The sequence below is a fragment of the Oncorhynchus clarkii genome, chromosome 3 (assembly GCF_045791955.1).
Source record: "Oncorhynchus clarkii lewisi isolate Uvic-CL-2024 chromosome 3, UVic_Ocla_1.0, whole genome shotgun sequence".
Taxonomy (NCBI): Eukaryota; Metazoa; Chordata; class Actinopteri; order Salmoniformes; family Salmonidae; genus Oncorhynchus; species Oncorhynchus clarkii.
The window spans coordinates 1,460,313-1,484,936 of NC_092149.1; the positions used below are offsets into that span (position 1 = coordinate 1,460,313).

General features: G+C 45.8%; 1 protein-coding gene across 2 annotated transcripts; it reads right to left on the bottom strand.

Moving 5' to 3' along the window:
* Positions 1 to 5,699: 5,699 nt before the first annotated feature.
* On the bottom strand, positions 5,700 to 19,521 carry LOC139386471 (kelch-like protein 38). Of its 2 annotated transcripts, XM_071132039.1 has the most exons (9): positions 19,441 to 19,521; positions 14,125 to 14,365; positions 12,871 to 13,020; positions 12,655 to 12,732; positions 12,054 to 12,176; positions 11,143 to 11,907; positions 10,672 to 10,777; positions 10,578 to 10,624; positions 9,614 to 9,708 (listed from the first exon to the last, which is right to left on the bottom strand). In XM_071132039.1, exons 2-8 carry the CDS (start codon positions 14,362 to 14,364, stop codon positions 10,617 to 10,619), a joined length of 1,470 nt encoding a protein of 489 aa, XP_070988140.1. In that variant the 5' UTR covers position 14,365; positions 19,441 to 19,521; the 3' UTR covers positions 9,614 to 9,708; positions 10,578 to 10,616. The 2 variants fall into 2 exon arrangements, with proteins under 2 accessions (XP_070988132.1, XP_070988140.1); XM_071132031.1 differs by lacking the exon at positions 10,578 to 10,624 and having other exon boundaries at positions 5,700 to 9,708.
* Between the last annotated feature and the right edge of the window lie 5,103 nt (positions 19,522 to 24,624).

The window sequence follows — 24,624 nt, forward strand, 5'->3', positions numbered from 1 at the left end:
TCAATAGAACAGACTGGGTAACTGGAGTCTCAGTAGAACAGACTGGGTAACTGGAGTCTCAGTAGAACAGACTGGGTAACTGGAGTCTCAGTAGAACAGACTGGGTAACTGGAGTCTCAATAGAACAGACTGAGTAACTGGAGTCTCAGTAGAACAGACTGGGTAACTGGAGTCTCAGTAGAACAGACTGGGTAACTGGAGTCTCAGTAGAACAGACTGGGTAACTGGAGTCTCAGTAGAACAGACTGGGTAACTGGAGTCTCAGTAGAACAGACTGGGTAACTGGAGTCTCAGTAGAACAGACTGGGTAACAGGAGTCTCAGTAGAACAGACTGGGTAACTGGAGTCTCAGTAGAACAGACTGGGTAACTGGTGTCTCAGTAGAACAGACTTAGTAACTGGAGTCTCAGTAGAACAGACTGGGTAACTGGAGTCTCAGTAGAACAGACTGGGTAACTGGAGTCCCAGTAGAACAGACTGGGTAGCTGGAGTCTCAGTAGAACAGACTGGGTAACTGGAGTCTCAGTAGGACAGACTGGGTAACTGGAGTCTCAGTAGAACAGACTGGGTGCTGGACTCTCAGTAGAACAGACTGGGTAACTGGAGTCTCAGTAGAACAGACTGGGTAACTGGAGTCTCAGTAAAACAGACTGGGTAACTGGAGTCTCAGTAGAACAGACTGGGTAACTGGAGTCTCAGTAGAACAGACTGGGTAACTGGAGTCTCAGTAGAACAGACTGGGTAACTGGAGTCCCAGTAGAACATACTGGGTAACTGGAGTCTCAGTAGAACAGACTGGGTAACTGGAGTCTCAGTAGAACAGACTGGGTAACTGGAGTCTCAGTAGGACAGACTGGGTAACTGGAGTCTCAGTAGAATAGACTGGGTAACTGGAGTCTCAGTAGAACAGACTGGGTAACTGGAGTCTCAGTAGAACAGACTGGGTAACTGGAGTCTCAGTAGAACAGACTGGGTAACTGGAGTCCCAGTAGAACAGACTGGGTAACTGGAGTCTCAGTAGAACAGACTGGGTAACTGGAGTCTCAGTAGAACAGACTGGGTAACTAGAGTCTCAGTAGGACAGACTGGGTAACTGGAGTCTCAGTAGGACAGACTGGGTAACTGGAGTCTCAGTAGAACAGACTGGGTAACTGCAGTCCCAGTAGAACAGACTGGGTAACTGGAGTCTCAGTAGAACAGACTGGGTAACTAGAGTCTCAGTAGGACAGACTGGGTAACTGGAGTCTCAGTAGGACAGACTGGGTAACTGGAGTCTCAGTAGAACAGACTGGGTAACTGGAGTCCCAGTAGAACAGACTGGGTAACTTTAGTCTCAGTAGAACAGACTGGGTAACTGGAGTCTCAGTAGAACAGACTGGGTAACTGGAGTCTCAGTAGAACAGACTGGGTAACTAGAGCCTCAGAGCAGGTGTCTCAGCCTGGTTGACTGGTCCGGCCTGGATTGTCCTGTTATACACAAAAGGTCACAGGTCACATTCAGACCACAGCCTAGAAACATCAACAACACCAGACGAGACCAGATGAGACCAGATGAGACCAGACGAGACCAGATGAGACCAGACGAGACCAAAGGAGACCAGATGAGACCAGAGGAAACGAGGGGACACCAGACGAGACCAGATGAGACCAGAGGAGACCAGATGAGACCAGACGAGACCAGATGAGACCAGAGGAGACGAGATGAGACCAGACGAGACCAGAGACCAAATGAGACCAGAGGAGACCAGATGAGACCAGAGGAGACCAGATGAGACCAGAGGAGACCAGTTGAGACCAGATGAGACCAGACGAGACCAAAGGATACGAGATGAGACCAGAGGAGACCAGAGGAGACCAGATGAGACCAGACGAGACCAGATGAGACCAGAGGAGACCAGAGGAGACCAGATGAGACCAGACGAGACCAGATGAGACCAGAGGAGACCAGATGAGACCAGATTAGACCAGACGAGACCAAAGGAGACCAGTATGTGATGTGATGTGTTATGATGTGTTGTATTTTGATATGATATGATAAGATATGATGTTTTATGATGTGATGTGAAATGAAGTGTTATGATATTTTGTGCACACACAAATGCACACTTCCAGTCGGATGCACACTCTGAAACGCTAACTATACATTCAGAATATTCTGTTTCTTTGTAACGTTGAGCAACGTGACAGTTGTTCTTCTCCCAAAATACCCCCCCTCCCCCCCCTTGCAAAGTTACTCCCGGCACCAGATGCAACCAGAGCAGAGGCTTTCCTAGAGGTCCATGTGGATGACATTTCCCTTGTTGAAACAGGACAACATTACAGAAACACCAGACTGGTGTGGCGGGACCAAACACATCCAAACATCCAATCATAATGGAATAAGACAACACAACATGTATATATTATTGACTGGTAATCAGATCAGTTAGTAGGGCATGGCTCTTGCAATGTCAGGATAGTGGGTTGGATTCCCAGGGGCCACACATACGTAAACAAAAGCAGATATATCCTGATTGTTTAAAAAAATTGATCAAACACTGATGAACAGAACTGTCTGATTCCTCTCTCTCTCTCTCTTTCTCTTTCTGTCTCTCTATTTCTCTCTCTCTGTCTCTGTCTCTCTGTTTCTCTCTCTCCCTCTCTCTCTCTGTTTGTGTTATGGCTGTCAGACAGCACATGACCCTCTCTCTCTCTCTGCTCTCTCTCTCTCTCTCTCTCTCTCTCTCTCTCTCCTTCTGTCTCTCTCTCGCTCTCTCTCTGTCTCTCTCTCTGCTCTCTCTCTCTCTCTCTCTCTCTGTCTCTCTCTCTCTGCTCTCTCTCTCTCTCTGTCTCTCTCTCTCTCTCTCTCTGTCTCTCTCTCTCTCCGTCTGTCTGTGTTTGTGTTGTGGCTGTCAGACAGCACCTGACCCTCCCGTCTCTCTCTCTCCTCTCCACCTGTTGTTGTCCCTCATCAGTTGAATCAGTTTCATCATCTCTCAGGTGGTCTTGTGAAACTGTTCCTCCCTGTGGGCTCCGGGCTGTCACATCTGCCTGTCATGAAGCCAGTGTAGCAGCCGGCAGTCCACACGACTCACGTGGTGTAATGTTTCCCCCTCTCCTGTTTGTTTACTAAAATAACCCCAGATCATCTATACTTTCCAGCACCCCTCCTGCCCCCCTCTCACCCCTCCATCCCTCCATCCTTCACTCGTCTATCCCCTCACCCTTCACCCTTTACCGGTTGGCACGGAACAATCTGGTTTTCAAAGAAATGTCAGTTGAGATGCGATAATAACTACTACCTGCGTATGTACTGTACATGAATGGAGGGGTTGTGCAACATTCACCTTATTCCGCCACTCATGACTTTGGGCTGTCACGAGACTGTCATTTACTCAGCATAGACGGTTGGGCTGTCATGAGACTGTCATTTACTCAGCATAGACGGTTGGGTTGTCATGAGACTGTCATTTACTCAGCACAGACGGTTGGGCTGTCACGAGACTGTCATTTACTCAGCATAGACGTTGGGCTGTCACGAGACTGTCGTACTCAGCACAGACGTTGGGCTGTCACGAGACTGTCATTTACTCAGCATAGACGGTTGGGCTGTCATGAGACTGTCATTTACTCAGCATAGACGGTTGGGCTGTCATGAGACTGTCATTTACTCAGCACAGACGGTTGGGCTGTCACGAGACTGTCATTTACTCAGCATAGACGTTGGGCTGTCACGAGACTGTCATACTCAGCACAGACGTTGGGCTGTCATGAGACTGTCATTTACTCAGCATAGACGGTTGGGCTGTCATTTACTCAGCATAGACGTTGGGCTGTCACGAGACTGTCATTTACTCAGCATAGACGTTGGGCTGTCATGAGACTGTCATTTACTCAGCATAGACGTTGGGCTGTAACGAGACTGTCATTTACTCAGCATAGACGTTGGGCTGTCACGAGACTGTCATTTACTCAGCATAGACGGTTGGGCTGTCACGAGACTGTCATTTACTCAGCATAGACGGTTGGGCTGTCACGAGACTGTCATTTACTCAGCATAGACGTTGGGCTGTCACGAGACTGTCATTTACTCAGCATAGATGTTGGGCTGTCACGAGACTGTCATTTACTCACCATAGACGGTTGGGCTGTCACGAGACTGTCATTTACTCATCATAGACGGTTGGGCTGTCACGAGACTGTAATTTACTCAGCATAGACGTTGGGCTGTCACGAGACTGTCATTTACTCAGCATAGACGGTTGGGCTGTCACGAGACTGTCATTTACTCAGCATAGACGGTTGGGCTGTCACGAGACTGTAATTTACTCAGCATAGACGGTTGGCCTGTCACGAGACTGTCATTTACTCAGCATAGACGGTGTGGCTGTCACGAGACTGTCATTTACTCAACATAGATGTTGGGCTGTCACGAGACTGTCATTTACTCAGCATAGACGTTGGACTGTCACGAGACTGTCATTTACTCAGCACAGAGACAATGAAGTGACTCAGAAAGGAGTGTTGGCAGAGACGGGTTCATGATGTTTCAGAAGTCATCAGTAACGATTATTATAAAATCATTCATGAAACAATGAAGCGAGAGTAAGGTGTTGTATAATCTTAGTCTACTATTACAGGGATTATGATATGCTATGTGTTGTGGAATATGAGATAGATTGTGATGTACTGTAAGGGATTTATTGGGATATTCATTTAAATGTTGAAATGGGAAATACAACATGCTGTCCTCTCCTCCCCTGTCGTAAGAGATGCCTCTTCGTATCTAGAGAACAGATGGAACCTGAGCAGCCCATCTGTCTCTCATGTAAAGTCAATGACCCCAGTTCAGCTGGTCTCACTGGCCGCGCTGGTCCTCGCAGTGGGACTGAGACCTCACAGTGGGACTGAGACTTCACAGTGGAACTGAGACCCTCACAGTGGGGTTGAAACCTCACAGTGGGACTGAGACCTCACAGTGGAACTGAGACCCTCACAGTGGGACTGAAACCTCACAGTGGGACTGAGACCTCACAGTGGGGCTGAGACTTCACAGTGGGACTGAGACCTCACAGTGGGACTGAGAACTCACAGTGGGACTGAGAACTCACAGTGGGACTGAGACCTCACAGTGGGACTGAGACTTCACAGTGAGACTGAGACTTCACAGTGGGACTGAGACCTCACAGTGGGACTGAGACTTCACAGTGGGACTGAGACTTCACAGTGTGACTGAGACCTCACAGTGGGACTAAGACCTCACAGTGGGACTGAGACCTCACAGTGGGATTGAGACCTCACAGTGGGACTGAAACCTCACAGTGGGACTGAGACCTCACAGTGGGACTGAGACCTCACATTGAGACTGAGACCTCACAGTGAGACTGAGACCCTCACAGTGGGACTGATACCCTCACAGTGGGACTGAGACCCTCACAGTGGGACTGAAACCTCACAGTGGAACTGAGACCCTCACATTGAGACTGAGACCTCACAGTGGGACTGAAACCTCACAGTGGGACTGAAACCTCACAGTGGAACTGAAACCTCACAGTGGAACTGAGACCCTCACAGTGGGACTGAGACCTCACAGTGGAACTGAAACCTCACAGTGGAACTGAGACCCTCACAGTGGGACTGAGACTACACAGTGGAACTGAGACCTCTTTATAGAGAGAGGAGTACCGAAGAATTTTAAACGAAATTGACTGTCACAGTCATTGTGATAACATTTTATTATTTTTTTTATTAATAAACAACATTACAAAAACAAACACAAATATTAAAATCACTCCAAATTTAAAAAAAAATACTTATATGAGGGGATTTGCATAGATCCGTCGGTAAACCATTGGTACGGTGTCACCACACACAGTAAGAAGAAACACGTAAAACAGACTGAGCCCTCTCCCTCTTCAAATATAACTATGACGGCATTCTTACAATATGCATATGGTATTGTTAAATCTTATGTCCGTTCACTTGGTTATAAACTCTCACTGAAATATGACTAGTTGCATCCACGTCGCCTCAGGGGAACGGTATTTATAAATATACACTGAGCGGACAAAAAATTAGGAACACCTGCTCTTTCCGTAGACACAGACTGACCAGGTGAATCCAGGTGAAAGATATGATCCCTTATTGATGTCACTTGTTAAATCCACATTAAATCAGTGTAGAATGAAGGGGAAGAGACAGGGTTAAGAAAGAGTTAAGCCTGGAGACAATTGAGACATGGATTGTGTATGTGTGCCATTCAGAGGGTAAACGGGCAAGACAGAAGATTTAAGAGCCTTTGAATGGGGTATGGTAGTAGATGCCAGACGCACCAGTTTGTGTCAAGAACTGCAAAGCTGCTGGGTTTTCACGCTCAACAGTTTCCCGTGTGTATCAAGAATGGTCCACCACCCAAAGGACATCCAGCCAACTTGACACAACTGTAGGAAGCATTGGAGTCAACATGGGCCAGCATCGCTGTGGAACTCTTTCAACACCTTGTAGAGTCAACATGGACCAGCATCGCTGTGGAACTCTTTCAACACCTTGTAGAGTCAACATGGACCAGCATCGCTGTGGAACTCTTTCAACACCTTGTAGAGTCAACATGGACCAGCATCGCTGTGGAACTCTTTCAACACCTTGTAGAGTCAACATGGACCAGCATCCCTGTGGAACGCTTTCAACACCTTGTAGAGTCAACATGGACCAGCATCGCTGTGGAACTCTTTCAACACCTTGTAGAGTCAACATGGACCAGCATCGCTGTGGAACTCTTTCAACACCTTGTAGAGTCAACATGGACCAGCATCCCTGTGGAACGCTTTCAACACCTTGTAGAGTCAACATGGACCAGCATCGCTGTGGAACGCTTTCAACACCTTGTAGAGTCAACATGGACCAGCATCCCTATGGAACGCTTTCTACAACTTGTAGAGTCAACATGGACCAGCATCCCTATGGAACGCTTTCTACACCTTGTAGAGTCAACATGGACCAGCATCCCTGTGGAACGCTTTCAACACCTTGTAGAGTCAACATGGACCAGCATCCCTATGGAACGCTTTCTACACCTTGTAGAGTCAACATGGACCAGCATCCCTGTGGAACGCTTTCAACACCTTGTAGAGTCCATGTTCTGACGAAATTCTTAATGTTTTGTACTCTCAGTATACAGTGTTCCTAATGTTTTGTACTCTCAGTATAAAGTGTTCCTAATGTTTTGTACACTCAGTATACAGTGTTCCTAATGTTTTGTACACTCAGTATACAGTGTTCCTAATGTTTTGTACACTCAGTATACAGGTTCCTAATGTTTTGAATGCTCATTATAGGGTTCCTAATGTTTTGAATGCTCATTATAGGGTTCCTAATGTCTTGTACACTCAGTATAAAGTGTTCCTAATGTTTTGTACTCTCAGTATAAAGTGTTCCTAATGTTTTGTACGCTCAGTATAAAGTGTTCCTAATGTTTTTCAAACTCAGTATAAAGTGTTCCTAATGTTTTGAACACTCAGTATACAGTGTTCTCAAACAACAGTCACTGAATCATGTTGGCACACTACCCTGGGTTTGTGATGATGCTCAGTATAACACAGGGAACGTCATTGCTGTCTCATTCATCTCAGAACCCAGAACCAAATAGTGCGTGCGCTGGCTAGCTACAGTCTGTTACCAGAGACGACTGTCTCACATCATGTTTGGCCTACCGTAGGGTTTGTTATTGTACAGTGATGAGTAGTGACTGGAGTTTTTCCTCGAAGATGTGCCCAGAGAAAACTCTGGACCCTACCCACTGGGGACAGACATCAGTTCAAACGTCTAGTTTTGATTTGGTTTCAGATGTTAACTAACGTGAATTCAACGTGAAATCAACGTGAAATCAACGTGAAATCAACGTGAAATCAACAAAACATTTCACCATATCGTTGGATGTATGCTAAAAAGTTATGTAAAAATAGAACCAGTTTTCCACGTTGATTCAACGTTATCAAGATTGAATTTCTTTTGGGGTTGAAATGACGTAGAAACAACACTTTTGCAACCAGTTTTTGCCCAGTGGGTAGTAATGTCATCCAGTCTGTTGGGAACGTGTGTTTGGACTGGTGACTAAACAGTTGGTCATCATGTAGTGTAGTCTTCATATAGTCTACAGGACTGTATACACCTATAGCCTTCAGTTCCACACAACAATTAACTGCCCAGGGCTTCAGTTCCACACAACAATTAACTGCCCGGGACTTCAGTTCCACACAACAATTAACTACCCGGGGCTTCAGTTCCACACAACAATTAACTGCCCGGGGCATCAGTTCCACACAACAATTAACTGCCCGGGGCTTCAGTTCCACACAACAATTAACTGCCCAGGGCTTCAGTTCCACACAACAATTAACTGCCCGGGGCTTCAGTTCCACACAACAATTAACTGCCCGGGGCTTCAGTTCCACACAACAATTAACTGCCCGGGGCTTCAGTTCCACACAACAATTAACTGCCCAGGGCTTCAGTTCCACACAGCAATTAACTGCCCAGGGCTTCAGTTCCACACAGCAATTAACTGCCCAGGGCTTCAGTTCCACACAGCAATTAACTGCCCAGGGCTTCAGTTCCACACAACAATTAACTGCCCGGGGCTTCAGTTCCACACAACAATTAACTGCCCAGGGCTTCAGTTCCACACAACAATTAACTGCCCAGGGCTTCAGTTCCACACAACAATTAACTGCCCGGGGCTTCAGTTCCACACGACAATTAACTGCCCAGGGCTTCAGTTCCACACGACAATTACCTGCCCGGGGCTTCAGTTCCACACAACAATTAACTGCCCGGGGCTTCAGTTCCACACAACAATTAACTGCCCAGGGCTTCAGTTCCACACAACAATTAACTGCCCAGGGCTTCAGTTCCACACAACAATTAACTGCCCAGGGCTTCAGTTCCACACGACAATTAACTGCCCAGGGCTTCAGTTCCACACAACAAGTAAAATCTCAAAAAACATCTCATTCGATTTAAGATTCGCTGCTGGAAAAAGTGTCACCCATTGAGGGAATGTGTGGGACAGGAAATGACATCAGAGATGTTCTTTGCAACATCTGTGTCGGTCAGAGTCACATCTGAGCAGCAACATATGCACAGACAGTATTGCCCTTCCATGCAAGAAGGCAATAACTGCTCATTTGGTCCAAAATGAGTTTATGTCATTTTTGCTACATTAAATACATTCTTAATCATGTGGACAAGTATCCTGCCTCGGTTGTATTGTGTTCAGGAGAAAATGGAGGGGTCATGTTAGCCAGTAACTGCATGAAGATACTGTGACACCAAGGTAGATAAAAGGTATTTTTCTCAGTTCCACGCTATGAGCAGTTAATGTATTTTTGCTTGGTCGGGCAGAGTATCATCTGAAGGGGACACACACATCCACAACACACACTCAGGGAGGCTTGGATTTGTTGGAGACACACACCAGGGACAGAGAACCGTGGTCAAACAGCCTGTACGGCAACGTCCCCTTCGTCGTCCACGCGTCAGTCTTCGGGTCGTAGCACTCGAAGCTGTCGGAGTCCTCTATGACGTCGTGTCCGTTGATGAAGCGTCCTCCGGTCACGTACAGTTTGTCGTCGAGCACCGCGACGGCGTGATGCATCCTCCTCTGCTTCAGGTTCTCACACTTCGTAAAGCGGTTGGCTTTGGTGTCGTACGCGATCATTCTTCTGGTGTAGCCTGTAAAAAAAGGACATTAGGGGGGACAGTTAGGGGACAGTTAGGAGACAGTTAGGGGAAGGAGCTGCTGATGAAGTTGTCTTGACAAAAGACAGAGGAGATATCGAAGATCTCAAAGTCCTAAGTAGACCAAATAAAGTTGTATTTAATTGAAACATTAGATTGTCCTTTTTTCCCCCTGACTAAAGCAACAGACCCAGTCTTCACCTACCTCCGATAATGTAGTTCTTGTCATCGACAGACCCAGTCTTCACCTACCTCCGATAATGTAGATCTTGTCATCGACAGACCCAGTCTTCACCTACCTCCGATAATGTAGATCTTGTCATCGACAGACCCAGTCTTCACCTACCTCCGATAATGTAGATCTTGTCATCGACAGACCCAGTCTTCACCTACCTCCGATAATGTAGATCTTGTCATCGACAGACCCAGTCTTCACCTACCTCCGATAATGTAGATCTTGTCATCGACAGACCCAGTCTTCACCTACCTCCGATAATGTAGATCTTGTCATCGACAGACCCAGTCTTCACCTACCTCCGATAATGTAGATCTTGTCATCGACAGACCCAGTCTTCACCTACCTCCGATAATGTAGATCTTGTCATCGACAGACCCAGCCTTCACCTACCTCCGATAATGTAGATCTTGTCATCGACAGACCCAGTCTTCACCTACCTCCGATAATGTAGATCTTGTCATCGACAGACCCAGTCTTCACCTACCTCCGATAATGTAGATCTTGTCATCGACAGACCCAGTCTTCACCTACCTCCGATAATGTAGATCTTGTCATCGACAGACCCAGTCTTCACCTACCTCCGATAATGTAGATCTTGTCATCGACAGACCCAGTCTTCACCTACCTCCGATAATGTAGATCTTGTCATCGACAGACCCAGTCTTCACCCACCTCCGATAATGTAGATCTTGTCATCGACAGACCCAGTCTTCACCTACCTCCGATAATGTAGATCTTGTCATCGATGACTGCTGCTGGTGCAGAAACGTTCTTCACTGTCCTGGTCTCCATCATAGACCACATATTCCTGCCAATGTGATACACCTGGAGAAAGAGGATGGGTTTAGAAGAGTTTAGTGTTTCTGTGCAGATTTGTCCCCCCCAAAACAAGTTTCAAGAATTAACAGCAAACTCCACATTTTCAGTAATTAAACACCTCGAGACTTCAAATCTTCAGTAATTTAACACCCCGAGACTTCAAATCTTCAGTAATTCAACACCCAAGACTTCAAGTCTTCAGTAATTAAACACATGAGACTTCAAGTCTTCAGTAATTCAACACCAGAGACTTCAAATTTTCAGTAATTAAACACCCCGAGACTTCAAATCTTCAGTAATTCAACACCCCGAGACTTCAAGACTTCAAGTTCACCACAACAGCAACCTCAACAGAAGGACATTCTGCCTACCTGTATCATCCTGACAGGGTTCTGCATCGCGTCCTCTCCCCCGAACATGTAGATTCTTTGATCGTTAGCGGCAACCGCCGGGTGTAGCACAGCCGTCGGCATGGGAACCATAGCCTCCCATTGGTTGAACATACTATTGTACCTTTGCACCGTGTTGCACACCTGCTTCTCCGGCCCCAGGCCCCCCAGGACGAAGATAAAGTGCAGGTAGGAGACAGACTGGTGGGCGAAGCGCGGCTGGATCATGGGCTCAGTCGTCCTCCACTGGTTGGTCTTCAGAGACAACGTATAGACAGTGGTGCTAACCACTCTGTGCTTGGTGTTCATGGTGAGGCCTCCCAGGACATACAGGATACTGTGGATACAGACGTAGGAGGCCTTATAGAGTCGCAAGGGCAGCTTGGCCAGCCACTGCCAGCGCTGAGTCCTCTCGTCGAACAGGAGTGCTTCGCGGGACGTCTGTTCGTTGTTCTTGCGGCCGCCAACTAGAACCAGGGTCTCCCGGCAGGTGAAGCGCCGCGGGGTCACCCACAGGGGCTTGAGGTCCGACCCACACTTAGTGGTGATGGAGAACATGAGGCGTCGGACGGACTCGATGACCTCGGTGCACAGGGTGGAGGACTGGACGAGGGGGTCGCTGGCGATGAACTGGAACAGGTAGGTGGGGTGGATGTAGCGCAGACGCACCTTCCTGAAGAGGTCGGAGATGGCGCCGCGCCGGGAGAACGGGTCGTGGTGGATCCACGCCAGTAACGTCTCGAACACCTGTTTAAAAAAAATAAAAAAGCTGTTTTAATTTCAACGCTTAGTTCTTAAACATCCATTGATAGTTTTAACTTTGTTGATGATGCGCTGCTGCTTTTAGTGGCCGTTGTTGTTGATTGGGGTGTTTATTTTTAGTATTACCTTACCTGCTCCTCCTCAGCACAGAGCCAGTCATCCTCCAGGTAACCCATCAGCTCAGGTAAGGAGAGCTCACACAGGTCCTCAGAGGTAGAGACGTCAGAGAAGCTCTGTACTGCCATCTCCCTGGCCTGGAATCAATCAATGAATGAATGAATGCCATTGACGATACACATGGGCTTAGTCCGAAATAGTACCCTTTTCCCTAATTCCTTTTAGTACACTACTTTTGACCAGGGCCCCTAGGCTGTCAAGGGAACTAACTACACCAGGGCTCCTAGGCTGCCAAGTCAACTAACTACACCAGGGCTCCTAGGCTGCCAGTGAACTAACTACACCAGGCCCACTAGGCTCCCAGTGAACTAACTACACCAGGGCTCCTAAGCTGCCAAGTCAACTAACTACACCAGGGCCCCTAGGCTCCCAGTGGACTAACTACACCAGGGCTCCTAGGCTCCCAGTGGACTAACTACACCAGGGCCCCTAGGCTGCCAAGTACACTAACTACACCAGGGCCCCTAGGCTGCCAAGTCAACTAACTACACCAGGGCCCCTAGGCTGCCAAATGAACCAACAATACATACTTCAAACTAAATAAATTCTACTGACCTTCTCCTTCAGGCTGTTGCAGTGTAGTATATTTGCCAGCCGCATCATGCTGAGGCAGTTGTCTGGGCTCAGCTGCTCCTGAAATATATTACATGTAAAACATTTAAATGTATTTCCCCCAGGGACAAAACACACATTATTAATCCTATTAAAGTTTCATCATCAATGTGAAAGCATCAGAGTTTAAAGCCAGGAAGCTAATTCATCTGTGGTCACCTGCAGGAAAGAGGAGCAGGCCTCGAACAGCCTGGTGTACTGGAGCATGGAGGAAGCCTGCATAAGGGGCAGTACTGTCTCCATGGTGATGGTTATGACCCCTGTGTAGACGTAGTCGACGATGTCACTCAGGATGCTGGAGGTGATCCCCTTCAACAATAACAATAATAATAACAATAATAACAACAATAATACAATAGCAATAACAATAATAGTAATAATAACAACAATAACAACAACAATAATAATAATAGTAATAACAACAACAATAATAATAACAATAAAAAAAATATATATAAAAAAATAATAACAATAATAATAATAACAACAACAACAACAATAATAATAATAATAACAACAACAACAACAACAATAATAATAATAATAATAATAATAATAAAAACAACAATAACAATAATAATAATAATAATAACAACAACAACACCAATAATAATAATAATAATAACAACAACAACAACAACAACAATAATAATAATAATCATAATAATAATAAAAACAACAATAACAATAATAATAATAATAATAATAACAACAACAACACCAATAATAATAATAATAATAATAATAATAATAACAACAACAACACCAATAATAATAATAATAATAATAATAATAATAATAATAACAATAATAATAATAACAACAACAACACCAATAATAATAATAATAATAATAATAATAATAATAATAATAATAATAAAAACAACAATAACAATAATAATAATAATAATAACAACAACAACACCAATAATAATAATAATAATAACAACAACAACAACAACAACAACAATAATAATAATAATCATAATAATAATAAAAACAACAATAACAATAATAATAATAATAATAACAACAACAACACCAATAATAATAATAATAATAACAACAACAACACCAATAATAATAATAATAATAATAACAACAACAACAACAACAACACCAATAATAATAATAATAATAACAACAACAACACCAATAATAATAATAATAATAATAACAACATCAACACCAATAATAATAATAATAATAATAATAATAATAATAACAATAATAATAATAGGGAGAAAGATTATATTTGATTTGTACAGCGCCTTTCGTTGACAGGCAGAAACCACACAGCACTTTACATAAAAGCCTTCTCCTGTTTCAGTAGAGTGAGGCAGGACACTAGTCTAGTTTCACAACAGAAACAAAAACATTTAGCTTATTTAAAAAAAAGTGAAACAAGCCTACCTTCAGATCCACCTTCTCCTGGTTCGTCTCTCTGAAGTGGTGACAGAACATGGCCGTGAAGTAAGGACTGCTGGAGGCCAGGATGTTACGGTGGCAGGGGATCTCTGTGTTATCTGAACAGAGCAGCACGTCGGTAAGGATCCTGTTCTGTCTCAGACGGTTCAGCTGCAGTAGGAGGTAGGACGACTGTTCCTCGTTCCTGTAGTGGAACACATCTACGTGTGGCTTTGATTGGTCCATTCTGGGAAAAGAAAGGACATGGTTTGATTTGGGAGGAAATGGGTTCAATTTTGGTTTTATTTTTTTTTGAAGGGGGGGGGGGGGGGGTTTCCTCTGTAGAGGTGAGTGTGTATAGTTTGGACAAGCCAGTGTCATGAAGGAATAGAAAGCCTTGGTCTAACATTTGAATGTTTTCTCCATCACACACATATTTCCTGCAGGATCCAAGGCTTAGGTGTTTCCCACCTCCGACTCCGACTCCGTCACGATCATAAATGCCTAAAAGTGCATTTAAAATGTGTATCTTCAGTAGCACGCCGTTTTCAGCGTGCTACAACACACTGACTCAACTCCAGCCACTTTAATAATGGGAATTGATGGGAAATGATGTCAAATATATCACTAGCCACTTTAAACAATGCTACCTAATATAATGTTTACATACCCTACATTATTTATCATATATATACGTATATATACGTATATACTGTACTCTATATCATCGACTGTATCTTTATGTAATACATGTATCACTAGCCACTTTAACTATGCCACTTTGTTTACATACTCATCTCATATGTATATACTGCACTCGATACCATCTACTGTATCTTGCCTATGCTGCTCTGTACCATCACTCATTCATATATCTTTATGTACATATGTAACGTTCTTTGCTTCACGGAAACGTGGCTTACTGGAGAGACGCTATCCGAGGCGGTGCAGCCAACAGGTTTCTCCACGCATCGCGCTGACAGAAACAAACATCTTTCTGGTAAGAAGAGGGGAGGGGTATGCCTTATGACTAACGTGACATGGTGTGATGAAAGAAACATACAGGAACTCAAATCCTTCTGTTCACCTGATTTAGAATTCCTCACAATCAAATGTAGACCGCATTATCTACCAAGAGAATTCTCTTCGATTATAATCACAGCCGTATATATCCCACCCCAAGCAGACACATCGTTGGCTCTGAATGAACTTTATTTGACTCTTTGCAAACTGGAAACGATTTATCCGGAGGCTGCATTCATTGTAGCTGGGGATTTTAACAAGGCTAATCTGAAAACAAGACTCCCCAAATTTTATCAGCATATCGATTGCGCAACCAGGGGTGGAAAGACCTTGGATCATTGTTACTCTAACTTCCGCGACGCATATAAGGCCCTGCCCCGCCCCCTTTCGGAAAAGCTGACCACGACTCCATTTTGTTGATCCCTGCCTACAGACAGAAACTAAAACAAGAGGCTCCCACGCTGAGGTCTGTCCAACGCTGGTCCGACCAAGCTGACTCCACACTCCAAGACTGCGTCCATCACGTGGACTGGGACATGTTTCGTATTGCGTCAGACAACAACATTGACGAATACACTGATTCGGTGTGTGAGTTCATTAGAACATGCGTTGAAGATGTCGTTCCCATAGCAACGATTAAAACATTCCCTAACCAGAAACCGTGGATTGATGGCAGCATTCGCGTGAAACTGAAAGCGCGAACCACTGCTTTTAATCAGGGCAAGGTGTCTGGTAACATGACCGAATACAAACAGTGCAGCTATTCCCTCCGCAAGGCTATCAAACAAGCTAAGCGTCAGTACAGAGACAAAGTAGAATCTCAATTCAACGGCTCAGACACAAGAGGCATGTGGCAGGGTCTACAGTCAATCACGGACTACAGGAAGAAATCCAGCCCAGTCACGGACCAGGATGTTCTGCTCCCAGGCAGACTAAATCACTTTTTTGCCCGCTTTGAGGACAATACAGTGCCACTGACACGGCCTGCAACGAAAACTTGCGGTCTCTCCTTCACTGCAGCCCTCCTTCACTGCAGCCGAGGTGAGTAAGACATTTAAACGTGTTAACCCTCGCAAGGCTGCAGGCCCAGACGGCATCCCCAGCCGCGCCCTCAGAGCATGCGCAGACCAGCTGGCCGGTGTGTTTACGGACATATTCAATCAATCCCTATACCAGTCTGCTGTTCCCACATGCTTCAAGAGGGCCACCATTGTTCCTGTTCCCAAGAAAGCTAAGGTAACTGAGCTAAACGACTACCGCCCCGTAGCACTCACTTCCGTCATCATGAAGTGCTTTGAGAGACTAGTCAAGGACCATATCACCTCCACCCTACCTGACACCCTAGACCCACTCCAATTTGCTTACCGCCCAAATAGGTCCACAGACGATGCAATCTCAACCACACTGCACACTGCCCTAACCCATCTGGACAAGAGGAATACCTATGTGAGAATGCTGTTCATTGACTACAGCTCGGCATTCAACACCATAGTACCCTCCAAGCTCGTCATCAAGCTCGAGACCCTGGGTCTCGACCCCACCCTGTGCAACTGGGTACTGGACTTCCTGACGGGCCGCCCCCAGGTGGTGAGGGTAGGCAACAACATCTCCTCCCCGCTGATCCTCAACACTGGGGCCCCACAAGGGTGCATTCTGAGCCCTCTCCTGTACTCCCTGTTCACCCACGACTGCGTGGCCACGCACGCCTCCAACTCAATCATCACGTTTGCGGACGACACAACAGTGGTAGGCTTGATTACCAACAACGACGAGACGGCCTACAGGGAGGAGGTGAGGGCCCTCGGAGTGTGGTGTCAGGAAAATAACCTCACACTCAACGTCAACAAAACTAAGGAGATGATTGTGGACTTCAGGAAACAGCAGAGGGAACACCCCCCTATCCACATCGATGGAACAGTAGTGGAGAGGGTAGCAAGTTTTAAGTTCCTCGGCATACACATCACAGACAAACTGAATTGGTCCACTCACACAGACAGCATTGTGAAGAAGGCGCAGCAGCGCCTCTTCAACCTCAGGAGGCTGAAGAAATTCGGCTTGTCACCAAAAGCACTCACAAACTTCTACAGATGCACAATCGAGAGCATCCTGGCCTGGTACGGCAACTGCTCCGCCCTCAACCGTAAGGCTCTCCAGAGGGTAGTGAGGTCTGCACAACGCATCACCGGGGGCAAACTACCTGCCCTCCAGGACACCTACACCACCCGATGTCACAGGAAGGCCATAAAGATCATCAAGGACATCAACCACCCGAGCCACTGCCTGTTCACCCCGCTATCATCCAGAAGGCGAGGTCAGTACAGGTGCATCAAAGCTGGGACCGAGAGACTGAAAAACAGCTTCTATCTCAAGGCCATCAGACTGTTAAACAGCCACCACTAACACTGAGTGGCTGCTGCCAACACACTGACACTGACTCAACTCCAGCCACTTTAATAATGGGAATTGATGGGAAATGATGTAAATATATCACTAGCCACTTTAAACAATGCTACCTTATATAATGTTACTTACCCTACATTATTCATCTCATATGCATACGTATATACTGTACTCTATATCATTGACTGTATCCTTATGTAATACATGTATCACTAGCCACTTTAACTATGCCACTTTGTTTACATACTCATCTCATATGTATATACTGTACTCGATACCATCTACTGTATCTTGCCTATGCTGCTCTGTACCATCACTCATTCATATATCCTTATGTACATATTCTTTATCCCCTCACACTGTGTACAAGACAGTAGTTTTGGAATTGTTAGTTAGATTACTTGTTGGTTATTACTGCATTGTCGGAACTAGAAGCACAAGCATTTCGCTACACTCGCATTAACATCTGCTAACCATGTGTATGTGACAAATAAAATTTGATTTGATTTGATTTTGATTTTGATTCTGCACGAAGAACTCCCAATGCAGATAGCGTGAGGCTCGTGATCAACATTCACATATTATAGTAGTCCTGTCATAACCCAGCTTGGGGTCTAGCACCACGTCCTCGACTCTACCAGCATTGGGACACAACACATTCACTAGAGCTGTTATCAACACTCGGTTAGGATGGTCTGATTACCCTGGAGTCAGACACCCTCTCCATTTAGTCTCATGGATCAAGACAGACCAACAATACCGCTATTGTTACGTCCGTATCGGAATGAGACCAGAGCTCAGGTGGAAAACAGGCTGCCTAAGTATGATTCCCAATCAAAAGACAATGATAGACAGCTGCCTCTGACAGATGCCCACCCAGACCCTCCCCTATAGGTTTAGGTTTTGCGGCCGGAGACCGCACCTTTGGGGGAGGGGGGGGGGTACTGTCACGCCCTGACCGCACCTTTGGGGGGGGGGGGTACTGTCACGCCCTGACCACACCTTTGGGGGGGGGGGGGGTACTGTCACGCCCTGACCACACCTTTGGGGGCGGGGTACTGTCACGCCCTGACCGCACCTTTGGGGGAGGGGGTACTGTCACGCCCTGACCTCACCTTTGGGGGAGGGGGGGGTACTGTCACGCCCTGACCTCACCTTTGGGGGAGGGGGGGGTACTGTCACGCCCTGACCTCACCTTTGGGGGAGGGGGGGGTACTGTCACGCCCTGACCTCACCTTTGGGGGAGGGGGGGGTACTGTCACGCTCTGACCTTAGAGATCCTTTCATGTGTCTGTTTAGAGCACTTTGTTTGTGAGCTTCACGGTTTGGTTTTGTAGTGGTTATTGTTTTTGCTTGGTGTCATTTTGCTTAAAATAAATAAAATGGACGCTCACCACGCTGCACCTTGGTCCTCGTCCTTCAACAGCCCGGGACAATAATATTTATATCCGTTTTATATGACTGTTTACACACGGGCAAACGTGTCAAGTATCCATGGTAACAATCTCAACCTGACCCTATAGCAGAATGTAGGTCAACAAGCGCTCCGGCAAATCAATGAATTAACTGTTTTAAATGAGAATCATTAGCTTGATATAATAGTTACAGTACAGTACATTATTCAAACACAGATTACTACGTTTGATATCAACTTGTCATTGTTTTCTCCTAACCTAAGACATTGAAAGCAGGTTGATTAATCAATCAGCAGCTAGTCAGATTACTACACTGGATCGTTCACCATTCACAGCCAACAGAATGTTAGAATAACTCTGGTTGTTTTTTCATCTGATTTATGGGTAAATGTTGATCATTATCCATGTTACAGTCAGCTACATTCAGCAGGTCAACCTCTACACCTCAGTACGACACACCTTCCTTCCTTCCTTCCTTCCTTACCTTGTCTCAGTCTTCTAATGCGTCTGAGGTAGGTGTTCTTTCACTCAGCTCTGCTATCAGCAACATTCACCCAGTCATCTCTCTCTCTCTCGCCCCCCCCCTTCTCTCTCTCTCGCTCTCTCTCTCTCACTCCCCCCTCTCTCTCTCTCTCTCTCTCTCTCTCTCTCTCTCTCTCTCTCTCTCTTCCCCCCCCCCCCTCTCTCTCGCCCCCCCCTCTCTCTCTCCTACTGGTGGTTCTCTATAAGTGAAGGAGGGGCTGTTTGTAGAGAAACTGTTCTGTGTTTGTTGTTATGGTCTCTTTCCATGAGGTCTCTGGCTCTGTGTACATTCCTGTTTAAATATAGACCCCACTCTTTAGCAACACCCCAGCAGCCTAGCATGTGACTGCCCTTCACTCTCTCTCCCTCTCTTTCTCTCTCTCTCCCTCTCTTTCTCTCTCTCTCTCTCCCTCTCTTTCTCTCTCTCTCCCCCTCTCCTCCTCCTTCTGTCTGCCTTACACAACCCATGCTCCTGTATGTTTACATCCGTGATAAACAGAGATGATCTGGGACAGTCACAGGAGAGGAGTCTGTGACCAGGTACTGGGACAGTCACAGGAGAGGAGTCTGTGACCAGGTACTGGGACAGTTACAGGAGAGGAGACTGTTTGCGAGGTGCTGGGACAGGTACAGGAGAGGAGTCTGTGGCCAGATACTGGGACAGTTACAGGAGAGGAGCCTGTGGCCAGGTACTGGGACAGGTACAGGAGAGGAGGCTGTTTGCGAGGTGCTGGGACAGGTACAGGAGAGGAGGCTGTTTGCCAGGTGCTGGGACAGGTACAAGAGAGGAGTCTGTGGCCAGATACTGGGACAGGTTCAGGAGAGGAGTCTGTGGCCAGGTGCTGGGACAGGAGAGGAGAGGAGGCTGTTTGCCAGGTACTGGGACAGTTAGAGGAGAGGAGGCTGTTTGCCAGGTACTGGGACAGGTACAGGAGAGGAGTCTGTGGCCAGATACTGGGACAGTTACAGGAGAGGAGCCTGTGGCCAGGTACTGGGACAGTTAGAGGAGAGGAGTCTGTGGCCAGGTACTGGGACAGGTACAGGAGAGGAGTATGTGTCCAGGTACTGGGACAGTTAGAGGAGAGGAGGCTGTTTGCCAGGTACTGGGACAGTTAGAGGAGAGGAGGCTGTTTGCCAGGTACTGGGACAGGTACAGGAGAGGAGTCTGTGTCCAGGTACTGAGACAGTTAGAGGAGAGGAGTCTGTGGCCAGGTACTGGGACAGGTACAGGAGAGGAGGCTGTTTGCCAGGTGCTGGGACAGGTACAGGAGAGAAGTCTGTTTGCCAGGTACTGAGACAGGTACAGGAGAGGAGGCTGTTTGCCAGGTACTGGGACAGTTAGAGGAGAGGAGGCTGTTTGCCAGGTACTGGGACAGGTACAGGAGAGGAGGCTGTTTGCCAGGTGCTGGGACAGGTACAGGAGAGGAGTCTGTTTGCCAGGTACTGAGACAGGTACAGGAGAGGAGGCTGTTTGCCAGGTACTGGGACAGTTAGAGGAGAGGAGGCTGTTTGCCAGGTACTGGGACAGGTACAGGAGAGGAGTCTGTGTCCAGGTACTGAGACAGTTAGAGGAGAGGAGTCTGTGGCCAGGTACTGGGACAGGTACAGGACAGGAGTCTGTGGCCAGGTACTGGGACAGGTACAGGAGAGGAGGCTGTTTGTGAGGTGCTGGCTGGCCTCGACACAGGGACCTGGGTAGTGTTACCTTGACAACCATGTAAACACACAGAGGCACAGCCTACGTCTCAAATGGCACCCTATTCCCTATATAGTGCACTACTTTTGACCAGGGCCCATAGGGAATAGGGTACCATTTTGAACCCAGACAGAGAGATGGTAATGGCACCCTATTCCCTATATAGTGCACTACTTTTGACCAGGGCCCATAGGGAATAGGGTACCATTTTGAACCCAGACAGAGAGATGGTAATGGCACCCTATTCCCTATATAGTGCACTACTTTTGACCAGAGCCCATAGGGAATAGGGTGCCATTTTGAACCCAGACAGAGAGATGGTAATGGCACCCTATTCCCTATATAGTGCACTACTTTTGACCAGGGCCCATAGGGAATAGGGTGCCATTTTGAACCCAGACAGAGAGATAGCAGGGACAGCTGAATGTAAGACCTGGGTCACAACAACATGGATTAGCAATGGCATGTCTATGAACGCCCAAATAGCTGTTAAAGCTGTTATAACGACTCATAAGACTGTTATAACGACTCATATGACTGTTATAACGACTCATAAGACTGTTATAACGACTCTTATGACTGTTATAACGACTCATAAGACTGTTATAACGACTCATATGACTGTTATAACGACTCATATGACTGTTATAACGACTCATAAGGCTGTTATAACGACTCATATGACTGTTATAACGACTCATAAGACTGTTATAACGACTCATAAGACTGTTATAACGACTCATATGACTGTTATAACGACTCATATGACTGTTATAACGACTCATATGACTGTTATAACGACTCATATGACTGTTATAACGACTCATATGACTGTTATAACGACTCATAAGACTGTTATAACGACTCATAAGACTGTTATAACGACTCATAAGACTGTTATAACTGGTTTAGTTTGGAAGAAATTCTCTGAGTCGTCATTCATCACCACTCAGCTGAAACCTGGTCCGTGACGGATAGGCCTGGCGTTCTGTTCAGAATAACACCGAGGTCAGGTTCAGTCCAGAGTGGGGCGTTCTGTTCAGAATAACACCGAGGTCAGGTTCAGTCCAGAGTGGGGAGTTCTGTTCAGAATAACACCGAGGTCAGGTTCAGTCCAGAGTGGGGCGTTCTGTTCAGAATAACACCGAGGTCAGGTTCAGTCCAGAGTGGGGAGTTCTGTTCGGAACAACACCGAGGTCAGGTTCAGTCCAGAGTGGGGCGTTCTGTTCAGAATAACACAGAGGTCAGGTTCAGTCCAGAGTGGGGAGTTCTGTTCAGAATAACACAGAGGTCAGGTTCAGTCCAGAGTGGGGAGTTCTGTTCAGAATAACACCGAGGTCAGGTTCAGTCCAGAGTGGGGAGTTCTGTTCAGAATAACACCGAGGTCAGGTTCAGTCCAGTGTCGGATCACAAAGCAAGGACAAGATCGCTGTCATGTTGATTCGTCCAGTGGAATGTAAACGTCATGTACACTGAACAAAAAAATAGATATAAACACAAACATGCAACAATTTCAACGATTTTACTGAGTTACACTTCATATAAAGGAAATCAGTCAATTGAAATTAATGAATTCGGTCCTAATCTATGGATTTCACATGTGGGCAGAAGCGAAGCCATGGGCGGGTCTTGGAGGGCATAGGCCCACCCACTGGGAGTGGCATTGTGTTTTGTGACAAATCTGCACATTTTTTATAGAGTGGCCTTTTATTGTCCCCAGCACGAGGTGCACCTGTGTAATGATCATGCTGTTTAATCAGCTTCTTGATATGCCACACCTGTCAGGTGGATGGATTATCTTGGCAAAGGAGAAATGCTCACTAACAGGGATGTAAACAAATCTGTGCATAAATTTATAAATATAAATATAAATAAATAAATAACATTTTTTTTGCGAATTCTGGGACGTTTTAATTCAGTTCATGAAACATGGGATCATGTTGCGTTTCTATGTTTTGTTCAGTATGTATATATATATATATATATATATATATATATATTCATATATATATATATATATATATACGCCCAAAGCAAACGCATGTGATTCACCTAAGGCTTTTTAAACGGGTTTCACCATCCTACATTCAGTTGGCATTGATCCTAAGTTTTATATCGTTGGTCAGACGTTCCCCTGGTTATTCAACGTGTCGATCCTGGTTCACTTTCACCCAGTGAAATACTCCAGCGCCATCTAGTGGTGATGTCCTGCTAGCAGCCGTGTCGGGAGGGGAGCCGAGAGGATTTCTCCTTCCTCCTTGTCTAATGAATAACTAACACCTTCTCACAACACGTCTTTATTTCCTGTTCCTGTTAAATACACAGCTGAGATGTCACACTGTGTCTGAACTGCCCCTTTTACTGCTCTTTACATTATAGGACTTGTTTATTGTTTATTGTTTACTCCATGTGTAACTCTGTGTTGTTGTTTCCTTCGCACTGCTTTGCTTTATCTTGGCCAGGTCGCAATTGTAAATGAGAACTTGTTCTCAACTAGCCTACCTGGTTAAATAAAAAGTGAAAATTAAAAATTAAAAAAAATTGAAATAGTGCCCTACTTCTGGCCAGAGTTACGCAATAGAGGGACCAAGGGTTCCATTTGGGAGACACCCTAGAACAATAGAGGGACCAAGGGTTCCATTTGGGAGACACCCTAGAACAAGTGTCTTATTGTTAAATAAAAAACAACAACACGTGAGAAGATCAAAGCGTCTGTCCTCTGCTTTGCTAAACGCCGTCTCACCGTCAGGATTCATCTTTCAAGAAGAGCCTTGAGTCAAAATGTCTGCTTTGCTAAACGCCGTTTCACCGTCAGGATTCATCTTTCAAGAAGAGCCTTGAGTCAAAATGTCTGCTTCTACAATCTATTATCACAACCCTCGGGCCAGATAAGAAGGAGACATCACAGGACTGATGTTATGATAAGACTTATATTATTTAATAAGGAGACTGATGTTATGATAAGAGTTATATTATTTAATAAGGAGACTGATGTTACGATAAGAGTTATATTATTTAATAAGGAGACATCACTGGACTGATGTTATGATAAGACTTATATTATTTAATAAGGAGACATGATAAAAGTTGAGGTAGAGTACAGCATCTTCACGTATTACACCATCACCCAGCCCATGGGACAGTGGATGTGTCCCAGCACACAGTCTCTATAGTGTCAAACCATGACCTTATATGGACGCAGATGATATGCTGCTGTAATAGAGACGTTTCTGTCATTTAGGAAAAAGGCTAACCGTGGGTATGGGATGGTCCTAGAGCCATAGACAAGACTACACGTCTATACGGACAGGGAGAATGCATCCCCAAGGACGGAGAGTTTGTCTCCGCTATAGAGACGTCTCTCCTGGCTGATTATTAAAGTAACAGTAACACTGGTAATTGTAAATAATGGAAGGAAAGGGGGACAGAATAGGAAATACCATCGTCGTT

Excerpts from the sequence above, each read along its gene's own strand:
- LOC139386471 (XM_071132031.1), bottom strand. The coding sequence starts at position 14,364 with ATGGACCAATCAAAGCCACACGTAGATGTGTTCCACTACAGGAACGAG. Across the intron at positions 12,177-12,654 it reads GCAACAGCCTGAAGGAGAAG|GCCAGGGAGATGGCAGTACA; the intron begins GTCAGTAGAATT and ends GATTGATTCCAG. Across the intron at positions 9,709-10,671 it reads CAAGATCTACATTATCGGAG|GCTACACCAGAAGAATGATC; the intron begins GTAGGTGAAGAC and ends CTTTTTTTACAG.